The sequence below is a fragment of the Pimephales promelas genome, chromosome 18, assembly GCF_988280905.1.
Source record: "Pimephales promelas chromosome 18, fPimPro1.hap1.1, whole genome shotgun sequence".
In the NCBI taxonomy this organism is placed as follows: Eukaryota; Metazoa; Chordata; class Actinopteri; order Cypriniformes; family Leuciscidae; genus Pimephales; species Pimephales promelas.
Window position 1 is genome coordinate 22,201,077 of NC_142786.1, and position 21,289 is coordinate 22,222,365.

Sequence of the window (21,289 nt, forward strand, 5' to 3'; positions counted from 1 at the left end):
TGAAACGCCAAAGTAGTTTCGTAGCTGTCAATGGAGGGAATGAAATCTCTCGGATTTTATTTTAATTTGGTTTCATAGGTTAGATTTTTTTCCTAGTCAATGCCTCTGCATTAATGCACTATTACAGTGGACATGCATTGTCTTGAGGAGCATTTGTAAGGAAACTTTGACTATGCCTTATTCCACTCACTAATCTCCACTTGGTGGCACCATTTCACCACTATTGGTGAATATCCTTGTCACTGTGAATGCATGCTTGACAATGCTCTTTATTAAGATTTAGGAACAACAATAATTGGACAAATTAGCAATATATTTTACGGTGATATTAGATATCATAAAACCAGTCACACCAAAGTGCTGTCATGCGTTGCTGTCATAAACAACCCCGCCGCAGACACAGGTGGACATCCAGTATGGCCATTTGGTTGTTTTCAGTGACAAATGATTGTGATCTGAAAAATATTACACATTTTATGTGTAACAAATATGCAAACTCATATGTAGGCCTAGGCTAGATCAGGGCAGACCAAACAGCTATAGGATAATGAAATAGCCTACAAAATAAACAAACAAACGGTGGTTTAATCTGAAAAAAAAAAATAGTTTAATCTGTTGATTCGTTTGAAAGGATACAACTTAACAAAACAATATCTAGATTTGTTATTGTATCTTCGGTGAGAGTAGCCAGTTTTGTTCCAAACAAAACTAAGGAATCAGACATTTCTGCTGTTAGAGTTAGAATAGATCAACGGACGTCTTATTTCTATACGGTGAGCGACTTAGCCTATCAAATAATAATCAATTTCCCTTTCCATTTGTCTGTAAACATACCATAAATACCTCTATTAAGTTTTTTGTTCCTCTGAAACTGGTTGAACGGGTTGGGGAGTAACTGCCGTCTGCTGTGCTCCTTGGCCAATGGCACTAGATCCTCCCTGCAGTGCGTAACAGCGCAATTTAGGATTTAACCAAGTCTTTGCTGCGGGGCTTAAAGCAGTCTTCAAGAGAGACGCCTGACGCTTGCACACACAATGTTAGTGTAGACTCTGTGGACCCCTATAGAGTTAGACTGCCTTTTTACGTTGTCTTATCCGAACTATGACTGGAGTATTCGACAGAAGGATTCCGAGTATTAAACCTGCAGATTTCCAAAACGCTTTTCAGCTCTCCACGATGCATCATCCATCTCAGGAATCTCCAACCCTACCGGAGTCGACAGCCACGGATTCTGGCTATTACAGCCCTGCTGGAGGAGTTCATCATGGCTATTGTTCACCAAACTCGGGCACTTATGGGAAACCTCTTAATGCCTATCAGTACCAATACCACGGAGTCAATGGATCTTCTGGAAATTACCCTGCAAAATCCTACCCTGATTACGGCTCATACTCCACAGCATATCACCAATATGCCGGAACATATAATAGGGTGCAGTCACAACCGAGCCCGCAAGGTCAGTTAGCTTACTATATTTAAGCATATTATTATTGTTGTTATTATACATCATTAGCATTATTATTGAGTATTATTATAGGCTAGGAATTGTTTCTTTTTATTGGGTCTCAATTTGATTTGACGAAACATGATTGCATTTAAGTTTCTTTAATGCTATATGTTATGGTGGGGAAAACCTGCATGCAATATGGAGATAGATTACATAGAAAATAAGAGAGAGTAAAATGCGTAAAGATTTTCTGACAAATGATTCTGCTTGAATATATGCGAGTTGCAATTTTAAAGCATTACGACACTTGACAGAAATCACGGCAATAATTACCAACAATGATTCAAGAGTGAGTTTCTGTTCCCGTTCATTTACCAAATTTCTGCTCACCCGTCAGAAAAAGAAACAGCCGAGCCCGAAGTGAGGATGGTCAACGGAAAACCCAAGAAAGTCCGGAAGCCCCGCACCATCTACTCCAGTTTTCAGCTCGCTGCTCTTCAGAGAAGGTTTCAGAACACGCAATACCTCGCGCTCCCAGAGAGAGCCGAGCTCGCGGCGTCGCTGGGACTCACGCAGACACAGGTTCGACGATATTTCAGCATGTTTTTTATTTGATTTTTATTGCAATGTCTTTTTATGTAATTCTCAAATAGAGAGGCCTTATTTTTTATAGCCTATTAGCAAAATAAGAATGTGAAAATGAGCTTGCTGCAGCAAGCGCATGTTATAGACAGTTAATTTTTTTCATAGGTTGTAAAAAATTGTTTACGATATAACAAAAATATATAGGCCAATATATTATCATCATGTAGGACTAGAGGTTTGGCTTCATTTATTTGTCCACAGAAACTAAAAAAAATGTTTTGTTTTTGTTTCCTCAGGTGAAAATTTGGTTCCAGAACAAAAGATCAAAACTAAAGAAGATCATGAAAAACGGCGAGCTGCCTCCAGAACACAGTCCCAGCTCCAGCGACCCGATGGCGTGTAACTCCCCGCAGTCTCCCGCTGTCTGGGACTCACAGGGTCCTCAGAGACCTCACCATCAGCAGCAGAATATTAACACAGCGGCATCCACGTTTCTGGAAAGCGCCAGCGCATCATGGTATTCCGCCGCCGGGGCGATGAATTCTCACCTTCAGGCTCCTGGCACGTTACAACACTCGTTGGCACTCGGAGCAGGAACGTTGTACTGAAATTTGTTTATTATTTTGTTGTATATTGGACTGGTGTTAACATTTTTTTTTTTTTTTTGAGGAATATGCAATGTATCGATATGGCAGTCCTAGAAGAACGTGTATAATGTGTAAATTGTGTGCATGTAATTTATTGCATTTGGAAGAATATTAAATGTTTTAAATGGACAATGGACCCAAACACTCTGAATGGTGCCTTGAATTTTGACCTCAACGCGTACATCCGACGATGTGCCAAATCATTAAGGACAACCAGCCCGATCTCATGAAAGTTCGGACAACCCCAAATAAATGTGTGTTTTTCTTTAATTATCAATCATTTTGTCTTCTTTAAGGTAACAAAACAGATCAACGCACCGAGCACTTTGCTTTAGAGCCCGTCTTAGTTACTTTTCTGTGATTTATAAAGGGTCTTTAACTTTGCAAGCGTGAAAATAAATTTCGAGTGGAAATTATAGAGAAAACCATGATACTATTTTTACATTTTGGGATCATGTGTTCTGGGCTGAGTCACATTTCAATAGGCTAGCGAATAAATGGTCTAATAAATTAAAATGAAAAGAAAAAAGAATTTGCTTCGGTCTTGGTCCAGCTAGCCTGATACGATTAAAATAATTTTCATTATTATTATTATTATTATCATTATTATTCCAAACAAGTTTTACGTTAGTGGGACTGAATATTTGATCTTGATTAAACCCACACATGACGAACGAAAAAAAAAAATTTGGTTGTTGGTCTGGCAAACAGTTTGCACTGCCTTGCTGTCTTTGTGTTCCTTACAATTAGTACCTTTGAATTGTAGTGAGGAGGCGAAGGAACGGCGCAAACCGGCTCCAGCGACCACAACCCAGCCCAGACAGATCCTCCTCCTGGAAAAATGCTGAACATCTCATTAAAACCAGTGCTAACATTTCTACAGCTGACTGCCACGGATAAATCGTGAAAAAGGCCACCAGTGAATGGTGGAGATTTAATTGTTGACTATTATATTATTGTAGGCCTAAAACCTAAATATAAAAACCGGTTTCATGGATATATAGTCTACAGGAAAATATTTTGCTCGATGATCGCTTCAATGTTCTAAATAAACGCTTCATCCTTTAAAAATACGACTTGAGACTGATGTTTCCACACACATAAACTATACCGAGTTTCATGTTTGGGTCACCTAACTGTTGGTTTAAATATCTTTATAATTTTTTTTTTTTAATTTAAATTTAAACCTAAAGGTTGGGTTTGTCCAACCCAAAGGTGGGTTGAAACATCCTGGCATTTTTTTTAGTGCATAAAACCCAAGAATTGCTATTTCTCATGTTTTGAACACTGAAATCTTATAGTTACCACTAACTAATTTGATTCTAATTCTATTTAATTAGGAATACTGTGTGTTTTATGCCTAAACAACAAATCAAAGTGACAAATTTCTACCCAATGGAAATATGACATGAGAAAATTGTCGTAGTCTACGTATAATGCATTTTTATACCCCCACCACACACACACACACACGCGCGCTCGCGTACGCATGCTTCACGCTCCAAACACACGCCCAAAACATACACGCCATATATCAACTCTAACTTTGCCTCGCTTTCTATATCACGTACACAAACACGCTACATCCCATGCCATTATATCGAGAGCCTTGTTAAATTCCAACTCAAAATTTTCCACTCAACGAATTCTCTGCAAACCATGTATAAATAATGACAGTTAGCTTTACTGGACACCCTCAACTGTAACACTCAACAATAATTATACTTCCACCAGGATTAGCTCCATTATCATAATCTGGACATTTACAATTATCTATAATTTGCAAAGATGCGCCTGGTTCTTGATTGCAGACGGTTTTTCCCTAGCTCACCATCTCTAAACAGTGACAGTAATAACGGCTAATTTTGCAGGCAATATATAAGAGGTGTCGGGGTGTGCAAACACTTCCACACCTGGATTTGCTTACTCAACACAAGCGGTACACAGGACCGTCAGCTTTCACAACGATATCTTTATTGAAACCAGAGATTTGGTTCTATATGCGAGACAATAAACTTAGCTACCGAAGGTAAGTGTTGTTCCATTAGCCTAGCATGTTGTTTTGTTGTTGGCTAATCTGTGTGCCGCTGATGGGTGGGTGTTGTTATGAACTGCAGCTCGGCTTGTTGGGGAAGGCAGGCTATTTTAAAACGTGTGACATACGAACGCTGGGATCTATAGCAAACCGGTCATAATTTTGGTGTTTTATCCCTCTCTTTTTCATTTGCGCACACACTCGGAATTATTAGCTTCTGGTCTTTGGTTAATTCTCATTTAGCCTAGTCTTGAGGATGTCGGGATCTGCAAGATCGTGTCTGTCGGAGTCTGTCAGGGGGTCTGTCATATTTGTGCTGGGGTCTTAACTCTCACAAACACATTTTATTTTTAATATTATGAGGAATTATTTGGAGGAAGGATTCCTCCAAAGATTATTTAGCTGTAGGATTTTAGAGTTGAGGCAAACTCAACATCAATGCTAAATGTCTAGGCCTATAGCCTATTGGAACAATTGTTGACAATTTCTATTGTAAAATTATTGACAACTTGACCCTAATTATTTAGCCTAATTCAATGAGCTCATTGTTTCTGCCTTCAATTTAATAGCCGTTGTCAGCTAAATGCGTGATTTGTGTAGTCTACATTTCTGAAATAGTAGGCAGTCACCTCCGATAACAGATTACTGTAAATTGGCTAATGTGCACATGCATTTTCTGTAAACCTGCTTTAAAACGATATCATATTGTCAAAAGCGCTATAGCCTACAAATAAACGTGAATTGAATTGAATAGTTGCAAATGCTATATGTTTGATCTCTGAGCAGATTAGCCTCTAAAAAACGGTGACAAATGTGTTTTTGACGTTTCCTATTTCAAGATATATCTCATGTTCTTATAGGCAGAGCAAACATTTAAATGAACCATCCCAATCCGTTGATGAGGAAACCTTTTTAGAAAATCAAGCCCCATTCTCTGCGGCTGGGGCATCCACGATTTGACAGCTGCAGGGGCTTCTCGTCTCCCTATTCAACGTTGTAATTTTAGATAATATCCCAAGTGTTCACTCTCCTCAGCAATTTGTACATGAATAACCGAATAATTTCATCTTTTGTTTCGTCTTTGCCACTTCAAATCCAAATAAAGATGCCTTTTAGTATTAAAAGTGGTAGAAAATTACAGGTAATTATCTTTGACGGTAAAAACGCTGTAATCAGCGGGCTACATCAAAAATTACCCTAATTATGTCTGCATTTATGAGAATGGAAAAAAAAAACCTCTCTTGGATAAAACCCATAAATTGTCCCAAATATCTCCTTCATATTGAACGAGACTGCAGCTGGATGCTTTGTTCAGGATCGATCCTGTGGCGAAAGGCATTCAGCGTCTCGCAGATCAAGGCAGAGAGAAAGGGGGAAAACATTTTGTCAATACCTTAATAATTGAGCTAGAGAATGACAAGATGGACAAGATGCCGCTCTATTCTGTAGGAAAAAACACTTTGAGAAACCACCATCTCGGGTAAGCCATTTTGTTATTCCTTCATATCTTTCCAGCATTAGAAAAATAATGTGGAGGTGGTTATTTTCAAATGACTGTGTAAGTTGTTTATAGGTCCTATTTTTATATATTTTATAAAGAACTGTTTTCAAATTCAGATTATTCCAATCATCTATTTAATAATAGATTTTTTAAAAGTCAGTCTTTCATAATATCTCCTTAAAAATTAAAAAAAGGCACGACACGTTAGGCTACTTGAAGTCATGGTTTACTCCATTTATGACAAAACATAAAAAGTTTTTAACAACTAAAATCGGACAATATATTTACAATCAAGTTGCTTTTGTTTGCATGATCAAAAACATAAACGCAGGAGGATTGAGTTCGTTTTCAAATGCGACTCAAGCGCGTGACAAAACGTTTCGCTTCCTGTTGGTGATGATTGTGTTTGATTACAGCCAAACACGTGTGAGCACAGATTTTTAATCAATCCGTTTAATTTGCTACTGACATTTAGTTCCATTGTCGAGCTTCGCCACCCCACATGTCTTCATCCATCAAAAGAAATCGTCCCCTTAATAGGCAGACTAGAATAGGTCTATATTAGGGATGTTAAACCGTGAACTGGGCGAAGACATGAAGTCAACGTCAAGGCCTCTGGCCTAAAACAGGGCTAGTTGCCTATCTCTGCATGGCGTCCTGATGAGGCGAAGAGTACCAGTGTGAGTAACCGGGCATGTAGCTGTTAGCAGACATGTTTACTCCTTTAGAGGAGGTTGAGACGTCCCAAATAGGAGGAATGGCTGGAGAACGTGGGGACAGGGCGATGGAACCGGGCAAAGGGTCAATCTCGTGTGGGTTACCGCCTTGTTTCAACAACTTCTTGAACTTGGACCTTTTGTTTTGAAACCATATCTTTACCTGAAAAGAAAGAAAAAAAATATAAACTGGGTTATATATCCTATTTAAAGTGAAGTAGGTGTCTAATTTAGTTAACATGATATTTTTTGTCATCATCGTCCTAAACATATACTATAGGTCCACCTTTATTAATTACAAAAATCAGTAATAGGCTAATACTAAACCAAAATAAAAAGCATAATTATTCAATTCAATTGAGTCCACATTCCAATAGATACCTAACCAATATGAAAAGCACAATTCAGTATTAAATGTAAATGAGTCCACATCTCACCTGTGTCTGTGTGAGCCCGAGAGAGGCAGCCAGTTCCGCGCGCTCTGGTAACGCCAGGTATTGAGTCTGCTGGAACCGGTGATTTAATGCCTGGAGCTGCAAACTGGAATAAATCGTCCTTGGTTTTCTGATCTTTTTGCCTTTTCCGTTGAAACGTATTTCTCCATTTTCAATCACTGTTGTTTTCTGCTGTTCTGAAAAGGGTGAATATTGTGTAATGATTCCCGCACATGAACATTTATACGAATTTTAAATGTGACTTTTTTTTTTTGACAAACACAAATTTGTAAAGTTCCTTCAAGCATTATAGGCTATAGCATAATTACTTTGTCATATTTAGGAAATAGCATGAAGTGACATGTCGAGACTGGGACAATTAGATGCTAATTATAATTTGTAATGGTGGGTAGAATCACTGGCGTAACGCAATAAATCATTTTGAGAACACCGTTATTGCTGACATACGACGGGCAAAACTGGGCGAGAACAAAGGGGAACGGGTACGGTGTCTTAGATGAGAACTGTGAATGTAAAATTTTATCGACAAACAGCTTTCCTCGTAGCCTATAGTTCAACAATGAAAACAGAGCTGGATCTTTACGCATGTAATACGCTTACCTGTGGCGTCTAACCTGGTCTGTGTTCCGCTGGCGTTAGTGTAGGACGGCAGGTACGGACTGTGGTGGGGATGGCTTACATAGGAGTAAGGTAGCGACCTGTTATAAGAGTTTGAGCCGGAGTACGGAGAGCTGTCGTGCTGATGATGATGATGATGATGAGACCCGGAATGGAGACAGTGGAGCGGATAATGGCTGGCGGCCATTGACGGGGAGCTCTGTTGTGAGTGCGATTGCTGTCCAAACTCCATGAAAGCAGATTTTGACGAGTCTTGAGCCTCCAGACCGTCAGCCATCGTAGTCATGGTCATCATCAAATTTTCTGCTTTAAGAGCACTTACCCCCTATCTCTGAAGTCCAAATGAGCCCTTTCGTTGTGTTCGTTTCTTTCTCTCCTTGGTTAGGGGATATTGCGTTATTACCTCCACAATTTATCCTTTTTTGTCCTGTAATTCTCACGCGGTATGGTGGAAGGTGGGCTTGAGTAAAGGCAGAGATTTTAAGGTGGATTCTGTTAAATTTGAGTCCTTGCTTCCAGACTTGATGCAGCCACTACAAGTAAAATGGTTTGTCTCCAAAGGGCAGCGCCTTCCGATTGGTCATTCAACCTAACGTCATCAGTTCTCTGCTTTAGCTGAGACTTCACAGTGAGTTAACCTACCTTAACAGCTCCCACCGTAGCCATAACCATGTGGAGAATAATAATGCTGGGATATCCCTCTGATATTCACAAAATTCCCACTTCGATACGACTCCCGAGACAATGTCGCGCGCTGCTATCGAAGTTGCCTAATTAATCGTGTGGTTCGTAACCACAGCTCGAGGTGCCAAATATCGCTTAGCCTACAAACCGCAAAAACACCATACAAATCGAATCGTTGTAGGATAAAGAGAATGTATTGCCATATGTACGACTAAAAAGTCATGTTATATGGACGGTGTTGTCTCAATGCATTTGCAAAACAGAAGAAAACACAACAGTAAAATAATAATAGCCTATAGGCTAAATACAAGAACGATACATAAATAATTAAGGAGAGTTGCAGTAGCCAATAGAATAAAAATATAAGCCATGCATATTAAGTGAAGATATGCGTTGTCAAAAGAATAGTCTATAAAAGCAATATGTAAGCCTCGTCAGAGAGGATTCACGTGAACTATAAACACGCCAGATATGGTCTGGTTTAATTAAGCCCCAGTCACTGAAAGGCCCGGGTTAGTGACAGCCTTTCCTCGTATAATCACGAGCCAGTCACAGTTGAAAATATATGCAAATTACGAGTGCAGTTTGTGGTTTGGCAAATCGCGATCGCATTATAAACCACGATGTAAATATAGCCTACCCTACAACTGCAAGGCTTTCTTCATTCTCATTTCACTCAATTTTTATTTTATAGACTACGAGTTCTCTCATGATATGGCATACATTTACTTGAAATGGTAATGAAAAAGCAATTACGGTCGCAATCAGTTATATCCAAATTCACTTTGATTATCCGTTACACTGTATTCAGACTGGCGCTATAAAATTAAGAACAATTCGTCTGTAATGATTATGGACCTTGTTTATTTTGGGAGGTGGATTAAAAGTGGATATAGCATAAATTATCCGCTAATTATACACCAGTGTCGCCTCAATTATCCTCTTATCAAAAATGGTAGCCCTAAATGCAGCATTTAGTTTCAATTTTCTCCCTTTCTGTAACAAGAACTGCGTACCTTGCTATTATTACCAGGGATGTTATTTACTTTGCCGGATTTAAGAGTGCACAAGCGGCGTAGATAACCATTTTCCATGGTGGACTAAACTTGGGAGAGACAGAAAGGCATCAGGTCGATCTGAACGCTTGTGGATTTCTTCTTATAGTCAAGATATCAAATATTTCGAGTTCAAATTAACTGTGCACGCAGGTAAGAGGGAATCTGCAGAATTCGTTTGAAAAACATTTTTTGTTTCTTTTGAATTTTATAAAAAGCAGTGTAATAATTTGCTTAAATGCAATTGTCAAATGAGTTAACATTAGCGATCAGGAATTTGATTGATTATTGCTGCTGCATGATCAGTTTGAAAATGTTTGTCGAGCAAGTGAGAGCAAAACCAGATACATAGCCATGGCATGGTACAAACATCTTCCAATTATGCTTTCTTGCTGACATTTTAAGTGCTTAATTGATCGAGAATTCATGGTTTGATACCTTTAAAATTACTTCCTTTTTATAAAACCTGCGTTGACACTTTATATTTGACAGTTAAGGACATGAATCTAGAATGGTTATATTTCCAGGGACTGATAAAATCATTCAATGCAAATTAACAAAATTATACAACAGGCCAGTGGATCCGTTTCAGTGTATCTTGACCACAGGACGCGTATTTAAATTAAAACTCAATAGCCTCTATTTGCAAGCTGTTGAAGGGTCGTAAATGGTGTTGTTTCTCTACATAAATTGTATTCCAATTTTTATAATTAAAAAAATGCGCAGGAATAGAACGTTTCAAAGTATGAGGAGCCATTTTGATAAAGTTAAAATTGACACTTAAAAAATAAATGACATTTTATTTGTATTATAACGGAGTCTACTTTCACCAAAACCAAACTCGATTACTTACAAAAATCTTTATTTCAATTTCTTTAACTAAAAATGTGTGAACTTTTATTTTTTCATTATAGGCTATTTATTACTGAGAATATAAAAAACGCATGCATGTAAACCCATATTACAAATCTGTCAAAAATAAAAAGAAAGAGAGGGGTCTGTGTGGACATGCCTGCTCTCGAGTGCATCCATGCAGCCCTATCTTGGAGCTTTAACAAAACTACTTTGAAATGGATTCGCTTCCATTCCGAAGAGCGCACTTTCTTGTCACTGGTCCGAACAGCCATGTTGACCGGCTCGGATGCGTTTCCAGTCCAGGAAAGGCGGCTGATCGTGCTTTCTCTGCCGAACACACACACACACACACACACACACACACACACACACACACACACACACACACACGCAGGCGTCGACGAATCTCCGTGGCTGTTGAGCAGAGGAAGTGGCGAGGCAAAGCGAACGCAGATGATAGCACGCGCAGCTGTCGGTATTCTGCGTTAGATCACTACAATAGAAATCAGGAGAGGAGAACAAATATCACCAGACCCCTCCCTGCCATTTGGGTCACATATTAAAACACACATTCTATTCCAGGACTGTTTCACTAAATATTTAACTCTAGGCCTATTTACGTTAGTAACGCTAAGGAAGAAAAAAAAAGACCCTTACTGAAATTGGCGGAGGTATCGGCTTTATATTAAATATGCATTAATTCGATTCAAACAGACTGTGCGTCAAACATTTAAAATATTAAAAAATACTAGTCACTTTCTCATTAATATTGGTATATAAACTGACCACAAAGCAAAGACCTTTAAATCAAAATTGCTTGAGCTGTTATGACTAAATCTCGTGCATAGATTACATATTCTTGCTAAAAGCTCCACTTCCGGGTTGATGTAGACTAACTTCATACTAACAGTGGTCACGCTTTGGTGACTATATGCTTAAAGAGCATAATTGTCTTTTTTTTTTTCTTAGCATGAGCAAAAAAATTAAAATGAGAGAGGCCTAAAATGTAATATAGCATTTTCTCTGTCTGTGCGTTTTACGTTTCATACCAATGTACAACAAAGAAGTTTGTTTATCTCTAGGAAATAAGAACATAAGGCTGTGTAGTAGCTACAGATCTGAAAGGATACTTCAATGTTCAATGCAAAATTGAAGCTAACACAGAGGTTGCCTCTTATGAACATTCATTTTCACTTCATCTAAATGAACGTGGCTCTGCTGAAAAATCTTTTATCTTTTGAGAATGTTGTACAATTGAGAACAGTGGGATTTTTCGGGGTTCTTTTTCGACTTAATAGAAGACATTATTAGCTCTGACAGCACACGGCTCAGGTCTGGGGGAGAGGATTTTCTAGAGAGATGACAGACAGGAAGGCCAGCAATCACAGGCTTTTTTATCCGAATGTACTGTTCGATGCCGTTTATCCCTGATGATAGAAAATTGCTCTGTTGCCAGGACGCGGCTGCTGAAATAGAGGGCAAGAGCAACATTTCCATTTTCCAGTTTGAAAGCCATTGAAATGAATTAGTAAAATGAAAAAAAGGGAAAAAAAAATCCCGCGGTAAACAAAGAGGGGCAAACAAAGATACACTTTATTTCCTTGCGCCGAGCCCCCTTTCATTTTGTAAAATTTCGTTAGCTGCTTTTCTGAGGCTTTGAATTCAAACCTGAATTCAAAATAATACCCTCCTGATGTGCACCAGAGATAATTATACAATTACATTTTCAATAGAAATGTAAAGCAAAGTGCAAGTCCTTTTTTGCATATCACTAGAACATTTGATCACATATTACAGTTTACAATATCACTTAATACATTTTGAAGGTCAATTGAAATAATAATCGTGCAATAATAAAATAAATCCCACTACATACCAAATTAATCATTTTGACAAGTGGCTTGTCATTCGCCTCGTAGCTATATCGTATTGATAATATTTCTTAACGTGTAATCAACAAAATCTCGGGGAGGAGTTTGTCAGAATATTACTTGTTATGACAGTTTGAAAACACACCCAACGAATAGTGGGTTTACGTGTCATGACAGACACGCTTTATTGTTATTTGGGTGTGCAGTGGCCGACCACAACATTCGGTAAACAACCGCGCGGGGGGGAAAAGATGCTCGAATAACCAACACTCCTTGTCGCAGGTGAAAAAGCCAAGTTTACAAGACTAGCTACAAGACAACCATATAATCATAATTTTGATAAGCTACAGCAGAAGTTGTCATTGCTCCCCGAAACGGGGAAAGTCGTAAATATTAACAGCAGGAGATCAGTCATTTTCACGCGTGACAGTTGCCTGTAAATGTTAAACGGATAACTGCACAATAAACAACGACAAAAGAATGATAGTCAGAATAGCCTAGGCTACTAATAAAAATAACATTTTTTTTTTTAAATCAAAACTTCATTCACTTTATGTGTTTATTCACATGGTAATTCTCTTTGATCTCTAAAAGTGGGTGAAATCAATGGCTATTAATATTTACGTGAAACGGAGATCCTGTGGCCTTGGAAGGATAGTATTTTGCATATGAATCTTTGCATGTGCAGGTGGTTTACCACGACGAAAACATTTTACCCATGCAGTTACATGTGCATTACGTTGTCCGCTTTGTCCTGCAGTATATTTGCCTGAGCTATTTATCCACCCATAGTCATTATTTATAATCATTGCTATTAGCTGACTCTGATAGATTTTGATCTTTGATTGAAGCTGGTCCACCTAATCTGATTGGAGGGACCATGGTTACGGTTTCTTTGTGTGTTAATCATGTATCCATAAAACACAACATAGCAATTGAATGTACTCAATTGTGTGCTAATATTTCGATTTTTCTTTTTGGAAATACTGAGAATTGCAGTGACAAAAAATGTGATAATAATTACAAGTCGATATTTATGAAAATAATGCTGGAGCTCATGGAGTTTTGTGCTGGTATTTGGTGGGATGATGTTGCGTGTGATTTAAGTAGTTTCCCCTGATTTGAATTTCCTGAGGTCAGGTGAGGAAGTGGCACAAACAATGAAGCACGGACAATAATTGTTTGCCTGAAACTCAAGAACAGTGAGTTTGATGAGGCGTAAAAACAGCCGAGAAAAAAAAAGTCACACCTGGAGAACCGCCTTGTGCCACATTCATTCTCCTGCCATGGTTCACATGAAAACCAGTCTGCAGGAGCTGCGTGCCTTTCTCAAGCTCCTGTTCAGGGCTAAATAGCCAAAATACAAAGACTGCCTGAAACTACAAACTTCCACATTCTAGCTGAAGAACATTTGAAATTGACTCACAAAAGGTTCTGCGGGAGATAAAGACTGCAGAGTTACGCCAAAGAAGCAGTGAAGCCATGAATGGCTGGGTGCCAAAAATTAATGCTTAAAAAACACAAGCTGTTTAATTTAGCCATATTAGTGAAGGTGGTACTGAAATATTTGCAAGTCTCTTTTACATGAAGTCATAAGTGAGGATTTATGTATTCTATCAGGCATTCTATTAAGCATATTCAAGTGTATAAAAACATTAGTCTCGGGATTTGTCAATGTTTTTGCATAGTAATGATGAATTAATGGCTGTAAGGTTAATGGAAGACAGCATCTCTTCCATTTATTTCAGATTAAATGCTTTGAAGGCACTAAAGGTGATACATTTGTGTAGATTGAAAAAAAAAATCTTATAAATGAGAAAGCCTTTGAGATTTTGACATAAGCATACCAGTAAACTAAATCTTGGCCTTTTGTGCAGTAACATTAACCACACAAGTGTAAAAAAAATAGGCAGAATCCAACAAAAACCAATAGTGTGTAAATTCAATCTGAATTTATTCATAAGATCATTCGATCAAATGTGGTTAAGCTCATACAAGCTTGTTAATGTGGTGCAAAACAAATCCCCTTCAGCATTTATTTCCATAAACTTTAACAACCATTTCAGTTGAAGGGTTTTAGGCTTTTCCCATTTTATCAAAACACACGCCGGCAATCACAGTGATACTGATAACTGCTCTTGGAAATGCATTAAACCATAGAGCTCATTCAATCAATGTAAGGAGAGGGTTTTCAAATGAATGCTGAAAATACAGTCAAATAAATCTAAAAACATATGAGGGGCAAAAGCAAAGAAGCTTTCCGCACACTATACATGAGAGCTGGCATAGAAATAACAGATGCAGGTATGTTTTTACAGTGCTGAAAATCATCTCCATATAGAGCAGCAAAGGTGAAGGACAGTGGGAACGTTGTTCGTGTTTGGATCCGGATCAAAATGGATCTGATCACACCAGACTTGGACTTAAGCTCTCATGCAACCGCTCTCCTTTTCCAAGCCAACAGACCAGCGTATGGAAGATGGCGAGCATTTGTGGAGTCCAAAACCCTGGACTATTCAAGAGAAACCAGCATTTGATGCGTCACAGCTGGCCTTCAATAAACATTTCGTTCAGAGTAAAAAAGAAAAACTAGCTTTAAACTATGATATATTTAAAATAACGGAGGATTTGATGACAATGATTGCGTTGTACACAAGCCACTCTTTTTCGTTGTGTTTCAGTAGCATCTCCTCACTGCGTAATCAGGTGGGTGTGCAAACGCTCTTCCTAAATAACAATGGAAACCTGGATGAAACCGAGTTATTGTTTTGTTTGAGACGTCCGCTTTAGAATTCTGTCGACTGAATATGAAGGACCTCATCCTCCTCTCCTCTCCTGTTTCTACAGCTGCAGTGAGTGAGATATGACCAGAGAATTGGCCTCTGGGAGAGCAGTAAGCCATCCTGGTGCTATTAGGCTCGTGGCTAATAATAGGTGTTTCAGTCCGGGGGAAGATCAATCAGGGGGAATCATGGGGAATGTTCTGAGGAACGCTTTTACACATCTGTCCAGATGGATGAAATTACACTTGTCTGTTTTTAGTTGCATTACTCCCAAATTGGCTGTCTACTTTTTTCTCTCTTTCTCTCACTCTCCCCTCATTCATGTGTCAGTGGTCTACTAAAAGGATTCAGCGCGCTAAACTCCCTGTCATTTTGGTCTTTCCTCACTCGCTCGGCCCTCTCTGCTCAGTCACCTTATTTATGTTCTTGCATTCAGTAAGCTGGACGTTTAAAACAATGTAGAATATGCGCAACACAAAAATGGACAAATTAGAAAAGCAATCCTGACATGTTAGTGCTTTTGTAACACTTTCGGATAATTTGTGGTAAATTTGATCACATTTATGTCATGAACAATAAAAAGGGTCAATGTAAGCTGAGAGATATTACTTGATGCTGTTGCTGAAAATCATATTAAGCAAAAGTTTTTTTTTTGCAATAAAACATATACAAACTACAAACCAATAAGCAGTGCAAATAAGCAGTTGAGGATTCAACCAAAAAACAATATGAGGTAAAATGGATAAATATTAGTATATATATTATAGTCCCCCATAGTCAATAATTGTATCCCTTAAAACTCATCTTTGATCAGTAAAATGACACATTTAAATGTTGTTTTCCTTAAAAAATCCTTTATGAATAAAAAAAGCTTGAATGCAACTCCCTTGCCTCATGTAGAATACATGGTTCTATGAATATGCAAATGATCCCCACCTCCACTCACTCACTCAGCTCAGAGATCCACTGGTTGACCATCGCACGCTGTTTGTTTTTGAGTCTGTCTTTGGTTCACTGTAGTTTTAAAGGAAAAATACTCAGCAATGGTGTTGACTTAAGAATTTGCACATGGATTGTATTAAAGCATATTTGAAACACCACATAGACAAGCTTGATTTTTACCACTTTAAGATTTCTAGTTTTCTAAGATAGTTCACTAATCATGCTAAAAGTTATTTTTTTATGAGGTAAAAAAGGACAAATATTTAAGATTGTTTTTAACCCAACTAAAACAATGATATTTGTAGTAAATCGTCCATATATCGGTCAAATATATGGACAAACCCAGCCATTGCGTTAAATTTTGTAATTACATTTTTAACCCAACGTTTGGGTTAGTCCACATTTGACTCAAAGTTGGGTTAAAACAACCCAGCATTTCTAGAGTGTAATTCACTAATCACACCATTATATAAATTATAACATTATTGGTTTTAAAAAAGTAAAAATTGGGGAAATATTTGAGATTTCTAGTTCAACAATCGCTCCATTATAGAAAAGGTGGTAACACTTTATTTTACAGTATCCTTGTTACACGTTACAGTTAAAATAGGAAGAACTACTAAATTTAGCATAATTATGTCTAACTAACATTAAACCAAACCCTATATATAACCCTAAGTAAATGTCACTCTAAAAAATGCTGGGTGGTTTTAACCCAATTTTGGGTCAAATATGGACAAACAAAATAAAAAATTTAACCCAATGGCTGGGTTTGTCCATATTTGACCCAAAGTTGGGTTAAAACAACCCAGCATTTTTTGTGTAATAACGTTACTCATTAATTACACTGTAGCAAGGACACCTTAAAATAAAGTGTAACCCAAAAGTTCAAATTTCCTTTATGCCGACAATATAATATATGCAGTTGCAAATGTTGTATTAAAGAAGAAATTTCCCCTGGTGTTCTCAGTCATTTGAACCCCCACTGTTTTTCTCATCAGCTCTGCTATCGCTATCATTTAAAACATATAATTACAGCCATTTGCATTGTGCAGCTGCACTCACAAATCCCCAACTTTCCCATCCAAAACAATGATATTTGTAGTAAATCGTCAGAAAAGTAAAAACATGCACCGTAGCCAGTGCTCACGCGAGTACAGATACTCTAAAAGCAATGCTTTTGGACCCCTATCCCAATGAAACAGAGATTGCAAGCGAAAGGACACATGAGATGGTGTGAAACCGAGGCATTGAAATCCTGACCTGCAGTAACCCTTGAATAGGTGAGTGCAGCTGAGGAGGTAACCACATGCTGGACAGCCCGCTTGCAATGCAGCACCGGCAGTTATCCAGCACAATGTGTCAGTCAGAGAGTGGGGCATAGAGGCTGAGAGGGGTCATTTACAGACTACCAAACAGCTGTATGCATCTGCGCTTCTCAACCACGACGGCTGACAGCTCGAAATTTCTGATACTTGAAAGTGGCTGTCTGGCAAGTTGTATTGAATTAGCCTTTTTCAGATTACGCCCTCCCCGAGTTCTTAAACGGACCGTTGTCACTTCGATCAAAACTCCCGAGACTGATTTGCTTGCGCCGTGAATTTGTACAAGCATCTCTGCCGTAGTCACAATGGGCTCACGCACACAATACGGGGAAATTACCTCTCGAGAAAGACACAGCGGGACACTTTTTATCAGAGAGAATGAATACTGTACGTCATTGTTGATTCTAAGCCTGCGGAGAACCTGATTTGAGATGTTCTCCTATTTTTGATTGGCCAACATTGAGAGATATTTCAAGCACTGAGCAAGCTGTCTGAGAAGAAAGACGCAAGCTCGATGACCAGAGGAAGAAAATCAAGGCTCCCCAATGTGTTACTCCTGGCAACGGGGGGAAATTAGCATTGACACATAAGCGAGGCCACGGAAAGGCCTTTGGGTATTTGACGGCTTGAAAAGTGACAATCAAAGTAGATGTAGAGACATCCTCCCTGTTCTATTTATATTGAAATCAGCTTATTTTATATTTCCAGAAGGATGAGCGGCGAACTTATAATGAATGTATTTTGTTCATTTCACCGTCGTGCCTGTGATGCTGATGCTCTCCCCCCCGCTGTGGTAAACAGAATGTGACTCTCATAGCGGATGCATTTCAGGCCACTCACAACACGCTAGTGAGGCTGACATGGCCTCCCTCATTTTCCACAAAATTCAGCTCTCGCGATTGCCAACACATAATGATGGCATCTTCCAGAGTCACTGAGGTGTCCCACTGACGTGCCAATATTCTCTCTGTCATATTGCAGGAAATTCAGCGCCGACTACCCAGGAGTTCCTGCCATCTACATGCATCAGAAGTTGTTTTGTTAATGGAAATAAAGGGCGGATAGCATGATCCAAGGCACGGAGCGGCTCACCATTTCCTCTCATTACATGACGGCCTTACCAGCGAGGAGGAATATGCATGAATACATTAAAAGGTAATGAAGAAGCTGTCAGGAGAGGGTCGTTCAGGGCAGAGCTTCAGAGCATTACGTGATGGACTTGTCAGCTCGGCACGAGAAGCAAAGAGGGGTGGAGTTCAACAGCGTGGACAACAGCATCTCACTGTTCAATGTTTTGTATTTTCACTGCTAAATTAAACAATATGAAATATGAATTCTGTCTTTTCATCAAGTATGAATGAAAATACTGACTTTGTTAAAGGGATAGTTCACCCAAAAGGTACATTTTGTCAATTCTTACCCACAAGTTGTTCCAAGCCTGTATGAGTTTCCTCTGCAGAACACAAAAGAAGATATTTTGAAGAATGTTGGTAACCAGATAAAAAAATACTATGGAAGTCAACACTGTAAAAAATAAAACTGTAATTTTTACGATAAAAAAACGGCAGCTGACGGCAGAACTTTACCGTTAAAAATACGGTAGGAACATTACTTAACTTATCATTTACAGTAATAAACTGTATTTCATTTTCTGATAGCATGTTGATTTACCAACCTTTTGAAAAATTGATATATGTTTTGTGCCATGGTAAAACATTAACAACCAACAATCATCACAGCAGAGATGAGAGCTTTGATTAATCAAAGCTCATTACAAGTAGTCTTCCATTAGGAGGTTAATACTTACATAAAGGACCTTCACAGTGTCATTCACACAAATATTAAATCATGGTAATGATATAAAAAATGCAATAAACATTAATTTAACAACATTAAATGTAACATAAAACCCCTAATGTTCATAACTGATTAGAAAAAAAAACAAGAAAACCATGAGGAACCATAGTTATTTCAACAAAAATATATAAATTGTGAAGTGTCACACAGGGAATTGTGGGTTTTTCACGGTTTTTATCCAATGAGTTGTTCTTTTTCACTTTCAAAAACAGTAAATTTAGCGGTAATTTACAGTAAAATTATCACAGTTATTTACCGTATATAGTACGAAAACTTTCTGTTAAGCAATTAAGTTTTTTACCTTTAAAATCACGATTATTTTTTTTTACAGTGTACTGGTTACCAGCATTATTCAAAATATCTTCTTTCGTGTTCAACAGACGAAAGAAACTCATACAGGTTTGGATTAACATGAGTACACAATTTACATTTTTGGGAGAGCTATCCCTTTAATGACAAAGACGGACCCAAGGATAAATTATCATTCTCAATCATATTTCGAATGTTCACACCTCTTGATCAAGGCAGCGTTGAATCGCATAATGGAATGTCATGGCAACGACACCTGGCAACAGTTTATCCAGGTCCTCCTCATGCCCCTCCCCCCAAAACCGAGAGCACTGGAACATTATTTCTGTGAGACAGAAAGCCCTATGAACAAATAATGGGTGAGCGCCAGTTTAAATAAAGTATGGTTTATGACTTGTGGTCAGGACCGTCTCTCTTTTTTAAAAAGTGTGCTGTGTAAAAACAGCTGCCAACATTTTTTTCTCCATACGGTTATAATACAAAGTCGTTTTTTCCCCCCCTCCTCACAGTGAGAGATTCAGTCAATAAAAGAACCGGCAGTAGACCAGTAGTCTGCAGCCACAGGAGAATGGAACAAACCGCACACGCCAAAACAAACTGGTGCTCCTTTCGCGATTTTTCAGTTCGGGCATTTTAAATAAAACATTTACAGTCCTTCTGCGCAGGGTTTTGCTTTCGACATCAACAAAAAGACTAGAGGGATTCATTTCCTTCACCTACTAAATAAAAAGCTATATACATCCCATTGGATTTCTGAAACATATTTGAGTCCAGGTGTTTTGGTCTAATTCACAAACAATCAGGCTGTTCGGGACCAGACCAATTATCCAAATGAATTGTACAATACCGAGAAACAGACACAGCAATTTTCTACTTCCATTTCTATGTGCCACTGCAATTATAGATCATCAGAAACTGTCATTAAGTAACACTAGGCTTGTATTAAGACCATACAGACTTTAGTCACTGTCTTGCAACTACAAAAAGAAGGCGTCCATTAACACGGTTTGCTTAGAAATAATCACTGGCCTTTAAACGATGATGACGACAACGTGAAAAAAGAAACACTGCATTTTATTTGTATGCATCAACAAAACCAGCTATCAAACACTTGGAGCTGGTCAAAATTACAGTCAAACAAATGCGCAATGTATGGAAACAGCTACAGTCACACAGTCGCAGCTCTGAGAAAGTGAGAACTGTGCTGATTCATTTTAAAGTGAGACACACTAATAAATAAGGTTTCATAAATCATATTTTAGACCCTATTGGGAATTGAGTTTTATGGATATCTTTTAAGGTTGGTGACCAACACAGCAAAGCACTTAAGAAGAATTCATTTTTCCAGCACTCAAATGTCTCCAGTTATGCAGCCATTCCCAATTCCCAAAAATTAAAACCGATTTAGGTGGGAGAATTAAAGCGGGAGCTAAAAAGGAGCTGAGGTGCATTATACACCAGCTCGTAAAGTTGAGAAAAGTCATTCATTTTAATACACACCAATCAAGCTGTTGAGTGACTTACTGTATGTGAAGTTTTTACCGTGATGACATCTCTCTGTGCAAACAGACAACCTGGAGTGCGACTAAGCACATTAACTCAGC

At 38.4% G+C, this 21,289-nt stretch overlaps 2 protein-coding genes and 1 long non-coding RNA gene across 3 annotated transcripts; 2 read left to right on the plus strand and 1 right to left on the minus strand.

The window, feature by feature from the left end:
- Positions 1-985: 985 nt before the first annotated feature.
- On the plus strand, positions 986-2,823 carry dlx5a (distal-less homeobox 5a). Its single transcript, XM_039680503.2, has 3 exons — positions 986-1,456; positions 1,845-2,029; positions 2,329-2,823. Exons 1-3 carry the CDS (start codon positions 1,102-1,104, stop codon positions 2,638-2,640), a joined length of 852 nt encoding a protein of 283 aa, XP_039536437.1. The 5' UTR covers positions 986-1,101; the 3' UTR covers positions 2,641-2,823.
- Positions 2,824-5,891: 3,068 nt separating this feature from the next.
- Positions 5,892-20,084, plus strand: LOC120484988 (uncharacterized). Its single transcript, XR_005623834.2, has 2 exons — positions 5,892-6,194; positions 18,501-20,084. It is a non-coding gene; the product is annotated as an uncharacterized LOC120484988 (long non-coding RNA).
- On the minus strand, positions 6,429-9,907 carry dlx6a (distal-less homeobox 6a). Its single transcript, XM_039680446.2, has 3 exons — positions 7,987-9,907; positions 7,369-7,562; positions 6,429-7,094 (listed from the first exon to the last, which is right to left on the minus strand). The coding sequence occupies exons 1-3, from the start codon at positions 8,297-8,299 to the stop codon at positions 6,855-6,857; spliced, it is 747 nt and encodes a 248-aa protein (XP_039536380.1). The 5' UTR covers positions 8,300-9,907; the 3' UTR covers positions 6,429-6,854.
- Positions 20,085-21,289: the final 1,205 nt, after the last annotated feature.